The sequence below is a fragment of the Limulus polyphemus genome, unplaced genomic scaffold, assembly GCF_000517525.1.
Source record: "Limulus polyphemus unplaced genomic scaffold, Limulus_polyphemus-2.1.2 Scaffold111, whole genome shotgun sequence".
Lineage (NCBI taxonomy): Eukaryota > Metazoa > Arthropoda > Merostomata > Xiphosura > Limulidae > Limulus > Limulus polyphemus.
The window spans coordinates 360,410-374,018 of NW_013665721.1; the positions used below are offsets into that span (position 1 = coordinate 360,410).

The following is a 13,609-nucleotide window of genomic DNA, read 5'->3' on the forward strand; positions in this document are numbered from 1 at the left end:
GTTCCTCTTCCAAGTTCTCAGTTCAGCTCAGTGGACACTCGATTTCCCACTGGGTCAATTAGTGGAGCAACTAGGCCATGACTCTCCCTTTTTTGTTGCATCTCATCAAAATGTTGGATTCCAAGGCTGGAATGTCTTAGCTCAAGATCATGCATTAGACTACCTCTTCATAAATCCAGTCAGTTATCTGCTTGAAATGCTTCATAAAATGGCCCAAGTCTTTCTTTGTCACATTTTTAAAAAATCTGAGCAAAATCTGGTTGGCTTTACTTACAGGGATCTGTGTTGTTGGCCAAAGCCTCCCCTTTGTGAGTTCTCAGCCAGTGGCTGGCTTAGGTGCTGCCAATGTCATTGGTACGAGAAAGTAGGCATACTTGAGGATTCCAACACTCAAAAGAGTAGTCAGCCCTTGTTACAGGGTAGCTAAAGCAAACCAGTTTCTCTTGGTAGTTCATTCTGAAGTTTGGTAAAACCCTAGGTTTCCTCGTGTTCCATGATCATCTCAGAGACTCATGACTTCCCCATGTTTCATGGTCTTTTACCATTGATGCCCACTCTCTCACCTTCCAGGAAAAAACATGATTGGTGGAGATTGTTCATCAGTAGTACGTCCAGTCCTTCTCAGACTCAGATGGTCTTAACCAGTGCTTGGGAGTCCTGTAGAGACCATCATACATGGTTTCAGACTTGCCAGGTACCATTCCACTTTAGTTACCCTGAGTTGCCAATTCTTCCCTTACACCTATATCAGTCCTCGGGGGCAGTGCCCAATCTGCTTTTCTGGGTACACCAGAGATTGACTGATCCTTCTGAATCTGTGGTTGCAGAGATATCAACATCAGGAACCTTTGCAACATTAACCAAAGTTATATATAAAGGAGAGGACTTTCCTAAGCTCGACACCTCCCTCATACAACCACCCCTCTTCAAAGGAAAACTCTCTCAGTTGTGAGTACTTCTACCTATAGAAGATGCCAATACTTCAATAAGAAACAATCTGTTAAATTTGTATAATTCAGGACTTCAAGTAATTACAATACACACATTAACAAAACAGAAAATTCTATAACAAAACCCTGTGACTAAGCACCTACATTTTTCATAAAAGTGTATTAGGTAGGTCTAATTTATAATAGGAAAATCAGTAGGTTAAATTTCAAAATGATGCTGAAATTCTAAACTGACTAAGTTTTAAACTAAAGAATAAAAAGGAGTTGGTGTGTAACACAAAGTGAGTATAATCTTTATTTGGACACTGGATGGTCGCCTTTGTTACATATTAAGATTTTCAAATGGTTTGAAATGGAGTTAACTGATAATTTAAATTTAATAGTTTAATTGTACTTTGGATTTTGCAGTTAAGTAAAAGCTGATATATAGTCAGTTTATAATATTTGCCAACAAGATTGATACACACAGTTTTCTTTTTTCTAACACAAATACGTTTTAATATGCACATAACAATACAATTTACAATAACAGTTATTACAAATAGTTATCACAAACAATGATTTATAAACAAAAGTTTCACAAACTTACAAGCAATATAAAGTCTTCTTTCTAGTCTGGAACTGATGTCTTATCGAGAGTTCACGGTGAGAGATTTGATTATGAGTTGAAGTAGGTATAATTAACTTAACAAGAAGCTAGCTAGCTTTGTCCTTCGTTATTAACCAGTCACACACGCTGAGTCTTTGTCCTTCGTTATTCTCCAGCCACACGCGCCCTGTTTTCCAAGATGAATTTACATAATGTTTTCGCAAAAATATTAATGTCTGATGAGAATCCACTGAAGTTAAATGATTTGTAATGTTCGAACTTTGTAAATGCTCCTGGTCAAATAACTGAAGTTTTCCGATTGGTAAGCGTTATAACAATCACAGTTATAGCTTCCGAAGTTTATACCACACTGACTATAGCAAACTAATAATAGATATTCTCTCTTTTTTTGGGGGGGGGGCGCGTCGCGTTGGTTATATTTATAGGCGTGTGGAGGCTTTCTAGAGATTTCAGTTTAACGTAATGTTACGTCTCCGTTTGTTAATTGATTTTCCGTAACTTCGTTCCGACGAAACTTAAGCGACACAAGTCCTTTCTTAATAAAACTGGTTTATTCTTTCCGAATATAACTTTACCGATACACTCAACTTCAACAATCGCGCTGAACAAACGCTGTAACGTCTCTCGTGCTCTCTGACTGCAGTTCAATTACTCACTGTCTATACACACATTTCATTTCCGCGTCACGTTGTCCCCCTCTTATATATACCCGACTACCCTATATCTAGTAAATACTAGAGCATTCATGAAGGAACAAGATAGTTCTAGAAACTAGAGGGCGCCACACCAGTCACGTGACCTCGATGACGCAACAGTAATAATGATGGCGCTAACACAATCATTTACGTACACACATATATTGTTGATTCTTACTCTCGAGAATCTTCTACAACTTTGGAGAATAGGCGGGAGTTTCGCAATACATATCTAACACTATAAGCTATGCATGTTTTTAAATATAAACTTAATCTGAACAAATGTTGATATCAAAATATATATACAATAACAAATTCGTTACACCTTCTATTAGACTTTTGAATTGATTGATATATTTTCCTCCCTGAAAATGTCTTTCTGTCAATTAACTCATTTGAGACACCATGTATTAATGTTTGAATTGAATGTTCCTTATTCAACAGGAATTGTTGAATAGCGCTACACGCATGACTAGTCATTCTCATTCAACATAGGTGAGTCTGTAACCTCGAAACATCATTTGTCCCACCAGTGAAGGACACTACTATCATTTACACCGTCTTATATAAAATCCAGCATTACAGACATATATGTACTATCTTTAAAGGCTAACAAAGGAACAAGGACAATTAGAACGAAGTCAACGGTTTTCTGGACAAAGTATTAACTGAAAACTGCATAGACTTAGAATAAACTATAATTTTTTAGCATTTTTTACATCAAAATAATGTAGTAACTGCATGGTATGCTCGCACAACAAACACCATGGTCAAGAAAGGTGTTATTTCCAGAAAAGGGGAAAGTAATAACAGCAGCTGCAACAAAATGAACTTAGGACTTTCTTGAACAGTTGTTGTGTGAAACGTACAAATGTAATAAATAAAGGGAAAATACAGAATAAATACCACATCAAAACAGGAAGGTAGAAACAGGTGATATATTTATATACCACGGTGCTCTTAATCCGCAACTGTTTTTAAGTATATAAGATGATGCTTTTTTGGACTAGAACAGAATATCGACATGATGCATAGCTCTGTATACCTATACAGAGCTACAAGAATCGAGAGGTAACATTCTGCAGTAAAGGCGATCGTCTTTTGTGATAACACATTTTATTATTTTGTAATAAATAAAGATTATTTCACTGCGTGTGTACATTATCCTTTTTTTGCATAAACGTAGTTAGTTTCAGAGAAATTCAGAATTACCGTGAAATATATACTGATTAAATCTCTCATTAAATAGGGGACCTATTTTATTTACTCTTGGGGTAATCAAATTCACCTGAAAACAAAATTGTATAAGCCTATATACTGCAAAAAATGATATACAGTATATTTTACAATGCTGAGTCCAGCTGCCAAATATAAATACGATTTTACACAAAGTTTTAATATAATGAAAACTGAAAGAGGGCAACTTTTATTTTAAAAAGGGATAAGAAAACAATGAATACAAGTTTTCCCAATGTAAATGAGGTGGCGATTAATCTGGTGAACTATTCCACAGTTAATTTGGCATACCCACTTAGAAGTTAGATTGCAACATTTAGTTTTACACAGTAAGAACCCAGCTAGAAATTTAATAAAATGGAAAACTTGGCCAATTATTCATAACCATAGCTAAGTACATGCTTTTACTTCATTGAACACAATTTTATTCCCAGGACAATTAGATAGAAATATAACATAATATTCAGTAGAATTATATATAATTAAAATTACGGCTTCTCCGGATTTTTTTTATTAACTTCCAACAAAGTATTACGTCATTAAATATTTCCTTGACGAAGACCTGAAGGGCACGAGCAGTAGGTTGTTTCACCATTTATTATTTAAAAGTAAATAAATATAATGTTTCGAATTGCTATACAACGAGGATTTTCCTGTGTGAAAAATATTCAAAGCGTCATTATACCATATTATGCTAAGATTCAACCAGGTAAATACTTGTAAAAATAGGACCTATAAAACTTATAAATTATAACATTAACAGGTTAGTGAATAAGTTAGCCCTAAGCAAAAGCTGTCTTACTGGAGTCTTACTTTTAAGTTATAGTCGTAGTAATATTTAGCTTATATTTTTATAAATATGAATAAATCAAACAGACATTGACTAAAAAAAGATCTTATGAAGGATTTTATTCGTTCAACATCTGAGCTTTGCGCCTTCACCCTTAATATGAGTTCTTTATATAATTATAAATATAAGGGGTTCATTTCTGGGATTCAGGTCGTTTATTGAAATTATGAGTAAGTACCCCAGTAAGAATTACATAACTCAAGAAAAATTTAGCCTGATATTAGTATCATATATGGCAATAACTGAATAAAAACATGATGAAGACTGGGTATCGTTTTTTTTTATTTCCTCAAGTAATGTGGTTATATTTATAATGGTACTGTACTGATTTGAGTTAGATGCTGTATGGGCTAACAATTTTCACACAAACATCTACAATTTACTGACATTTTACACTACAAGTAATTAATTAAAAAATAAAAATGATTAATCACATTATAATGTACTTTGTGTTGCATATACCACTAATAATATTAAGATAAGCTTTTTTGAGCAGAAGTTAAGTAAAGAACATGAATTAACAAAAAAATCCATTTACAAAATATACATTGAAGCTAGCTGGGTAATTAACTGTATATTTTTGTAAATTGGTCATATTTTGATGCACTAAATGCTAAAAGAATTTGTTAACTTATTTATAGCCTAGAAAGCTGGATAAATTATAGTAGTATTGAGATGTTCTATTCTACTGTCTGTTTGACTGATATATTTTTTGTGCCCTACAATGCATATTAAAATGCTATATGTATTCTTTTTTGAAAACTCAATGAGACAGAACAAATAATTGTTTATATGTTGACACTTCCAGCACCTAATTAATACATTTCTGTGAATGAAATGTTATGAAAAATATATTTTCAAGTAACAACTGTAGTTATATAACTTAATATCTTACAGGTTTATAAGGTTTGCTATTATTGTTTTACTTGTGTTAGTTGCATGTTCCAATTATTACTACAGATTGAAAACTTGCATTCTACAATCAATTTCTTTTCAGTCAACTCACAAGACAGTGGGAAGGCTTTAAGAGGGAAATTGATTGTAATAGTAATTAAAGTTGTATGACAGAGTATGGAGCATTTGTATCTATTATCTTTTTTGCACTGTTTCGTATTTTTTATATTACTAGTTTAAAATAGCACGACTAGTATACAATAATAAAATATATAATGTTTGCTACATGAGGGAGGGGATCATTAGTAGCTTCATTTCATGGTAATCACATCCTGCATATTTCAGAATGTGTTAAGAATTATAAGGTAATTTTTTGAATATGTTTTCAAAAACACACATCACATTCCATAATCTTAAACACTTTTGTACAAGTTTCATTCTTAACTTTAAAAACTAAGTTCACTACACAAAACATGGCTACATAAGGTTCAACATTACTGTATACAGAGAAATTATGATTACCTGAGTGTCACCATTTCACTATTCAAAATTTAATATTAGTCAATGACAACCCTTTATTTTATTATTCATTAGTCCAATTTTACTCAAATACAAAAGAGAAAAGAATTTTATATGCAGAAAGTACTAGATATCCTTGTTTTTATGGATATATTTTGAGCAGAAGTAACTAAAATGTAAAAATTAGAATCTTGTCAATTTAACATAACAAAACTTCAGTAAAATGAAACATAAATTTCACATGTTTCAGAACTGTGTGAAACATTACACTCAGCAATCATTTGGGGCTTACATTAGCTCTGGGAAACAACTAATGTACTCTTACTGTGATCTATTGCTTTTGATGTAATGATGACAGTGATAAAACCATAAAATTAAAATGAAACATGTGAAAAACCTTTTGATTTTAATTTATGAAGTTGTAGAGGTTATACAAATTAAATATGAAAAAAAAGTAATTTTGTCCTGAGCATAAAATTTACCTTTACTTAAATCACCTCAGTAAAAGCTTTAGAAATATACAAACAATTCTTTAGTAAAAACATTTATCAGAGACATCCAATTTTTTGTCTACATCAGACTTGTAACATTTATTAAGAATCAGAAAATTTCATTTTATATATCCACTCAGTTTTAACTTGTTTGATTCGTTAAAATATTTATTTTGCCAATTGAAGCAGTCAACTGCCCTCTTTCAAACAGGGCAAGACTGACAAAGATTTATCTGTGACTAGAAACTTCACCTTTCAAAATGGTATTATTGGGTGTTGGGGCATGGTATTTTGACAACAATATTTTTGTTTGGGATCAGTTGATATCTAATGGTTATAGTTTGTTTCTGTACATAAGAAGCTGTATGTGTTTGAATACACAAAACTTAACATCATATCTAATAAAAAAAAAAAGGATTTTTATCATCTTAATAGTTTGCTGTTGTAGTTCTGGTGTGCTATATTTGCTGTTATACTGTTTAACATAGCATAATGTTTAGGGGCAACAAGGGACCTATTGGTCCATCTAGGCTTGGTGTGGGCAACAATTTTCAAAGGAAGGCCATTTCACAAATTTTGGTAAGTTGCCACATGCCACACATTTCTACTATATTAATTAAATTACCTCAACATTGATAGTACAAAGACCCCATTATGTTCTTTTCACAATTGCCAGGAGTCATGGCAGGCAGGACAGAAAAGTTAGATGGGCTGTATTTTGCCCACCCCTGATCTAGGCCCAATCCTCTAACTAAACTAAAACTATCAAATAATAAAACAAAAAACTTAAAACCAGCCCTTATCCTTTATATAGTTATCAAGCTTTCTCACTTAAATGTACTGCCTTCACAACATGTGAAGGCAACTTGTTCCAAAATCCAAACACCCTGTTAGAAAATAAAACTGTCTTAGCTGAAGATGACTCCTACCGCACCAAAATTTCTATTTGTTAGGGGGACACAAATTTTCACCACTAATTATGAAAAAAGATGATGCATCAACACCATCAGTTCCCTTAACAATCTTAACAGCCACAATCAGATCCCCTCTAACTCTTCTTTTTTCAAGAGAAAACAATTTCAGAGATCTTAACCTCTCCTCGTATGGCAATTCCTCCATCCCAGGCACCATTCTAGTAGCCATCCTCTGAACTCTTTCCAAGAATTCAATGTCCTTTGTAAGGTAAGGAGCCCAAGACTAAACATAATACTTCAAATGTGGCCTAACCAGTGACCTATACAACAAAATTATAACCTCTTTAGACTTGTATTCAATATATCTGTAGATACAACCTAAAATCCTATTTGCCCTACCACTAACAACAGCACACTGCTTGGATGACTTAAGAGAGTGATCAACCATTATACCAAAATACCTTTCTTTCACATTAAGGTTATTCCCATCCAAATTATACTTATAATTCAATCTATGATTATAATCCATCTGCCATTTACTTTCTCAACTCAATAAATGATCTGAATCCTTTTGTAAAGCAGCAGCATCCTCCTCACAGCCAACTACACCCAAGATCTTAATGAATATTGTGTTTGCACCCAGACAACTTTTTTTTTTATAATTTTGTCAGTACTTACGATTGTTCTGAATGTTCATAATCATACTTGGATTAAGAACTAGAAAAAAATCACAGTGCCCATAGATGTTCACTGGTTGAGCTAACATTTTGCCAGCTACCCACCGCTGATTTTGATCCATGTTAAGATTTTTGTTACGTAGAAGGTTGAGAGGTGTTTATATCCCAACCAACTTGAATGTTGTTTTTCCTTTATCAAGGTCCGTATAATGTGTGTTATTTCTGTAATATTGGAGGTGGGAGGTTTCACGACTTGTAAGCTGTTTTTCAGAAATGAGCACAAAGTTATGAATATAGTTGGAAAAGCTTCATTAAGTAGTTGGCTTACTTGTTCACCCAATGTTTAATCTGAATTCCATGTTACTTTAAAATTGTAGCTTTTATTCTAATTAATTTTCTAATTGATTGTATTCATTTTACTGGTATTCAGTTTATAAGAACTGATGAAAAAATGCATGTGTGAGATTATCAACTTTATAGAAATTGTAAAAAGTAAACCATGGTTTTTCCTAATTTTTGATGGGCCTAAGTGAAGATTGAAAAGGTTCAAATGGCAGGGGGTGGAGAGGCCTGTTGGAGATCCTGAAAGCAGATCCCACACCTGAAAGTTATTTTTTAGCAATTTTAAAGGGTTAAGAAAGCCTCTCCTTGCATCTTTTATTCTACTTTGAAATATCTGGTATTCAAGAAAACAAATTAATCAAGCCAAAAAGAGTAATAAATATGATTATATCCTAGCCTAAACATTTAGATAAAAAAGTTGTACTTTTTCATTCATTCGTATTTATTTGATTCATTTTTGTGTATCATTTATCTAGACTTTATTGTATGTGTACAAAACAATATTTTTACAGCAATTAATGTGATGTAATGCATGTTTTCCATTTCTTTATTCTGTTATTACTATTCAACTTCGTTTCTTGTTTAATTTTTATAATGACTAGATACTTCATGGTGAAGGGCCTTGAAATGTTTTCATCATTTTAAAATACATTTACAATGTTTTCCATTTGCTGTTATTTATTTTTGACAAGTAACATTTTTTGTTTATCTAATGTAATTAAACTTGACTTGGCTAGAATATAATACAATATACATTTTCTGACACTAACTCAACAGTCTTTCCAATAATCTTAATGTGGTTATACCTACAACTTCCCTAAATGTCTAAGGCTTTGTACATTCATTTCATCACATCAATCCTAGAACTCTATAGCCAATAATACAAATGTCAAAATATTTAAAAGAATAGTTCACAACCATATTTTAATCATAATTTTTGCTGAAATTATGACTTTTTCTCTAGGTTTAAAAAGTAAAGTTATGAAAATATTAGTTTCAACAAATTTCTACAAAAATCTTTGCCATTCTGATAATAAGTGCAAATATGTAGGCTTAATTGCAAATATTAATTTAAAAACTCAAAATATCACTTTAATTTTTTCAAGTTTTATCCCCTGTTTAGTATCCAAATATTTTGAGTTTCAATACATGCAATTTTCCATGTCTTTGAAAAATTTTTAATGCTTAATCATTATGTAAGATTATAATACTAATTCAGAAATGAAGAACACTGATGAGAGTACTATAGTTTATAATCAAATTCAATGCATTAGCCATATGAAGTCCACCATCCCCTCCACACCTAGGATGATTTAATTCTGAATTTCATTTACAATTAGACCTTCCAAACTTGTCAAAATCATTAACCCGTTGAGCAAAAGTTTTTTTTGAGGAAAATATATCAACCATCTATCCCAACTAATGCACAATAACAAGATGCATTCATTTCCATGACATAGAGAACAATCATACATGTAAAATAAATTCACTGTTGCAAATAACATTACACTTGCAAATATATAGTTGGAAATTTACAAAAATTTTAATTGGCCCAATTCAAGTGTGAATTGGTCATTCAAGCTAATAACTGGTTGTTAAGGAAATCTCTGATGAAAACATATATATATATATAAATACACATGTGTGTGTAATCCTTCCACAAGATATTTTAAACTTGTGCATGATATGTTTTGATAGCATAACTAGAGTAATACTGTATAACTTTTGATATTTTTACTGTTCTTATTTAGCTGCAGTTACATCTGTGAGGTCCATGTCCAAACACTCCACAGAGACTGATGAAGAATTTGATGCAAGATATGAAGCATATTTTAATCGAACAGATATTGATGGATGGGATGTTCGTAAAGCAATGAATGATTTACAAGGAATGGATCTTGTGCCAGAACCCAAGATCATGATTGCTGCTCTTAGAGCTTGTCGACGAGTCAATGATTATGCCTTGGCTGTTAGATTTCTTGAAGCTGTAAAGGTGTGTTATGCATTTTTATGGACTTGAAATTGAGAACCTCATTGTTATATTTGTAGAAGTGTTTCCACATCCCTACTGACAATAAGAAACTACTATCTGTTTATAAATGTGGCCTACTGTAGGTACAGAATATATAAATTCACATTTTTAACTTGTACTAAATGTAGGAAATTGCAACTAATTTGAATCTTTTTTTATTTTTGTCCGTGCTGTGACCACAATTTTCTAAGGAGCTTGTAAAACTTTCAGATACATTAACTTTCTGTTGTGTAAACTTTGTTTTCTATCATTTTAATTAAAAATTTGTATGAGTATGAAACACTTGTAAATGTATTATACATTTTATAAAACTTGCTAATTTTTAAGGCAATTGATTCCCATTTTGGACTGATTGGTATACAGTATATTTATTTGATTAAAAATATTCAGGTGTATACATTTACATAGATTATTATGTTAAACAAAATATAAAAAATCATTGCATTTGAAAATGTAAAATATTTGTTAACTTTTCTTACATAGAAATATTTATTTTTGGTGAACTTTCAACGTCTTTCTTGGAGCCTTTGTCAACCTCCTTAGTTTTATACTAAGTATACTTAACAATTGTATCTTTAAGATGTTTTTATAGTTAATGTTTCAAGTAAGGCTATAGTTTGGTCACTTTAATCTAGTTTAAAATTAAGATAAGGGTATGTATCGAATTTTTTTTGTCTGATATTCATTACTTAGCTGTTAATCATAGAAACTAGGCTGTATAGAATAGATTTTCACTGTTTGTTGATTCAAATCTTGTCATTGAACATGCATACAGAGAAGTGTATGATATGCTAGATTTCTATAGGGACAATGCATATTGTACTACAGTATACATGGTGGTTTTAGTTATAGATCCCTAGCTGATTAATCTTAAAGGCTATAATTTTGTGGGATCACTTAATGAATGAACAATTAAATATATTTATAGTGATCAGGCTCCATTCCCTGTATACATATTGTACTACAGTATACATGGTGGTTTTGTTATAGATCCCTAGCTGATTAATCTTAAAGGCTATAATTTTGTGGGATCACTTAATGAATGAACAATGAAATGTAGTGATAGTGATCAGGTCCCATTTCCTGTATACATATTGTACTACAGTATACATGGTGGTTTTGTTATAGATCTCTAGCTGATTAATCTTATGATTTTGTGGGTTCAGTTATTGGTACTAAGAATGGACAATTACATGTATTTATAGTGATCGGGTCCCATTATGTGAGACCTGCAAAAAGCAGCCCTGTGTAAACATTTTTTTCTTTATGTAATTAATTTCTGTAACTCAGAGTGGAATTTAAAGAAATCAAAATTTCCTTAAAACTCTAGACAACAATAATACTCTGTTTCAGTTCATGATTTTGTATGGGATATGGGCACTACAGAGTGAGAGGATTTTTGAAGTTAAAGTTTTTAACTTGCAAATAACAATTTTAATTCATGTTTAACACTCAAAGTAACACTGTCAGTAGTTTTTTTGAAATTTTAACATTTATCAGAGAATGATAAAATTAACAGACAGGACAGAATTCATCAAATCTAATGGTTCTATTAAACACCCCAGGCTGGTTGTATCCATTATTAATCCACTTCTGTGAACACACTTTGAGAGAATTAATCTGTGAAGAATATCTAAGTTTTGAAATTGAATATTTTGGTGGCATTCAAGAAATAAGCACCTACATATGTGACAGTAACAATGGTGTGTTTTTACTGCTTTCTTTTCTTTTATAAGAAAAACATTTTCATTTTATTCTTTTTTGATGAGCTTTTCAGTCATAAGTTATAAACAAAATCCCTCTTTCATTAGTAGTAACTACTATACCATAACTGAACTCTCTGTACTAGATATACTTATGCACGTTCCCTGAAAGTGTTTTGTTTCAAGAGTAAATAAAACCAAAATTAAGAGTAACAAATATTTTTATTTCTTGCATTTCAAGTTCGTATGTCATGCTGTGTTATAGCCTACAGAGTGCTTAATTCTTCTTCTTGTTATTTATGACATGTGCATGTTTTACTGACATCACAACAGTACAGATTACAATGTTAAACATCCCTTATGTGATGTCATTTTAGTGTCTACTGACTGACTGACAGACAGACAGACAACACAGATCTTTGGCCACCTTTTGGGGAAATTTTTGATAAAGTGTAAAAATAAACTATATATTGTGTATCTAGATGTACAGTGCAACAATTATTATAAGATGAGTGTGTTAAAAACATGTATAATGCCCCATAGCTATGGATGTGGTATTTCTCTCTTTCTTTTTTTTTTGAATCATAAATTGAATGATTGATGTTTGTTGTGTTCTCATTTAGGATAAGTGTGGTACCAGGATGAAAGAAATCTACCCATTTCTCCTTCAAGAGGTCAGACCTACTCTGGATGAGTTGGGAATTTGCACACCTGAAGAAATGGGATATGACAAACCGGAACTTCACTTAGAGAATGTTTATGACATTCATTGAGCCCTGTTTGGGGTAGGAAAGTGTATGTTAAACAATTATATTTTTATGTAGCTTGGTGATGATGTACATGTATTAAAACTTTTGTCCCCCAAGGTTCAATGTGTACTTTAATCATCTATCACATCTTGTTAATTGTACTTATTTAAAGTCAGTACTGAAATTTTGTATGTATGTGATGAACTGTTTACAGCAAGCTAATTATACTCAGTATACAATTATTTACATGATAGTCTTTTATCTATGTGTATGTGATATTCCCATACTGTTACATGGTTTTAAAGGTGTAGGAACTGGTCAGAGTTGGTATTAAACTGGTTTTAAATAGCTGCATTGGAGTGGGCCTCGATAATTATAAAATAATATTTATGTAATGAAGCTATGTGTGTGTTTGTGCCATAAATCACTTTGAAATAGGATTTCAGCATTTAACTTTAAAAACTAATTTTATTACACATTGAAAGTTATTACATAACTAGCAAAATACATTTAGTTTTGTCCCTATTTTTGTAACTGTCATTTGATTCACCTAATCTTGTGTGTAGATGTAGCTTCCTTAACGGAAAATGAGCATTTAGTGTACGTGCATCAAATGTTTGAAATTCTAATGCAAAATCTGGTTATACATCAACAGAACTTAGTAATTGAGACAGTATGTATTTCAACTCTGTTGGTTTATGCATATGTCCTTACCACAGTAGCTAGATACATATAACACCTTTTTTTTTCTCTATTATTATAACAAATGAATGAAATGTATATATATATATATATATATATGTGTGTGTGTGTGTGTAACCCAAATATCAAGGTACAGGTTACACTTGTTTCTATACAGAGAACGAATACTAGGGTAAACGTAGGACGTGGGAAGAAACGTACGGTTTACCGTTCGTCACTTACCTACTTTTACTTATTCCTTTCCT

General features: G+C 31.8%; 1 protein-coding gene across 2 annotated transcripts in view; it reads left to right on the forward strand.

Annotated features, from left to right (window-relative positions):
• The first annotated feature begins 4,021 nt into the window (after positions 1-4,021).
• Positions 4,022-13,609, forward strand: part of LOC106471277 (cytochrome c oxidase subunit 5A, mitochondrial-like) — a 10,049-nt gene continuing 461 nt past the window's right edge. The window contains exons 1-3 of one of the 2 annotated variants that reach the window (XM_013931871.1): positions 4,022-4,200; positions 9,930-10,171; positions 12,537-12,708. In XM_013931871.1, the coding sequence (XP_013787325.1) occupies positions 4,113-4,200; positions 9,930-10,171; positions 12,537-12,686 (480 nt within the window). In that variant the 5' untranslated portion in view covers positions 4,022-4,112 and the 3' untranslated portion in view covers positions 12,687-12,708. The remainder of the gene's footprint in view (positions 4,201-9,929; positions 10,172-12,536; positions 12,709-13,609) is intronic. The other variant, XM_013931880.2, reaches the window with a different exon arrangement.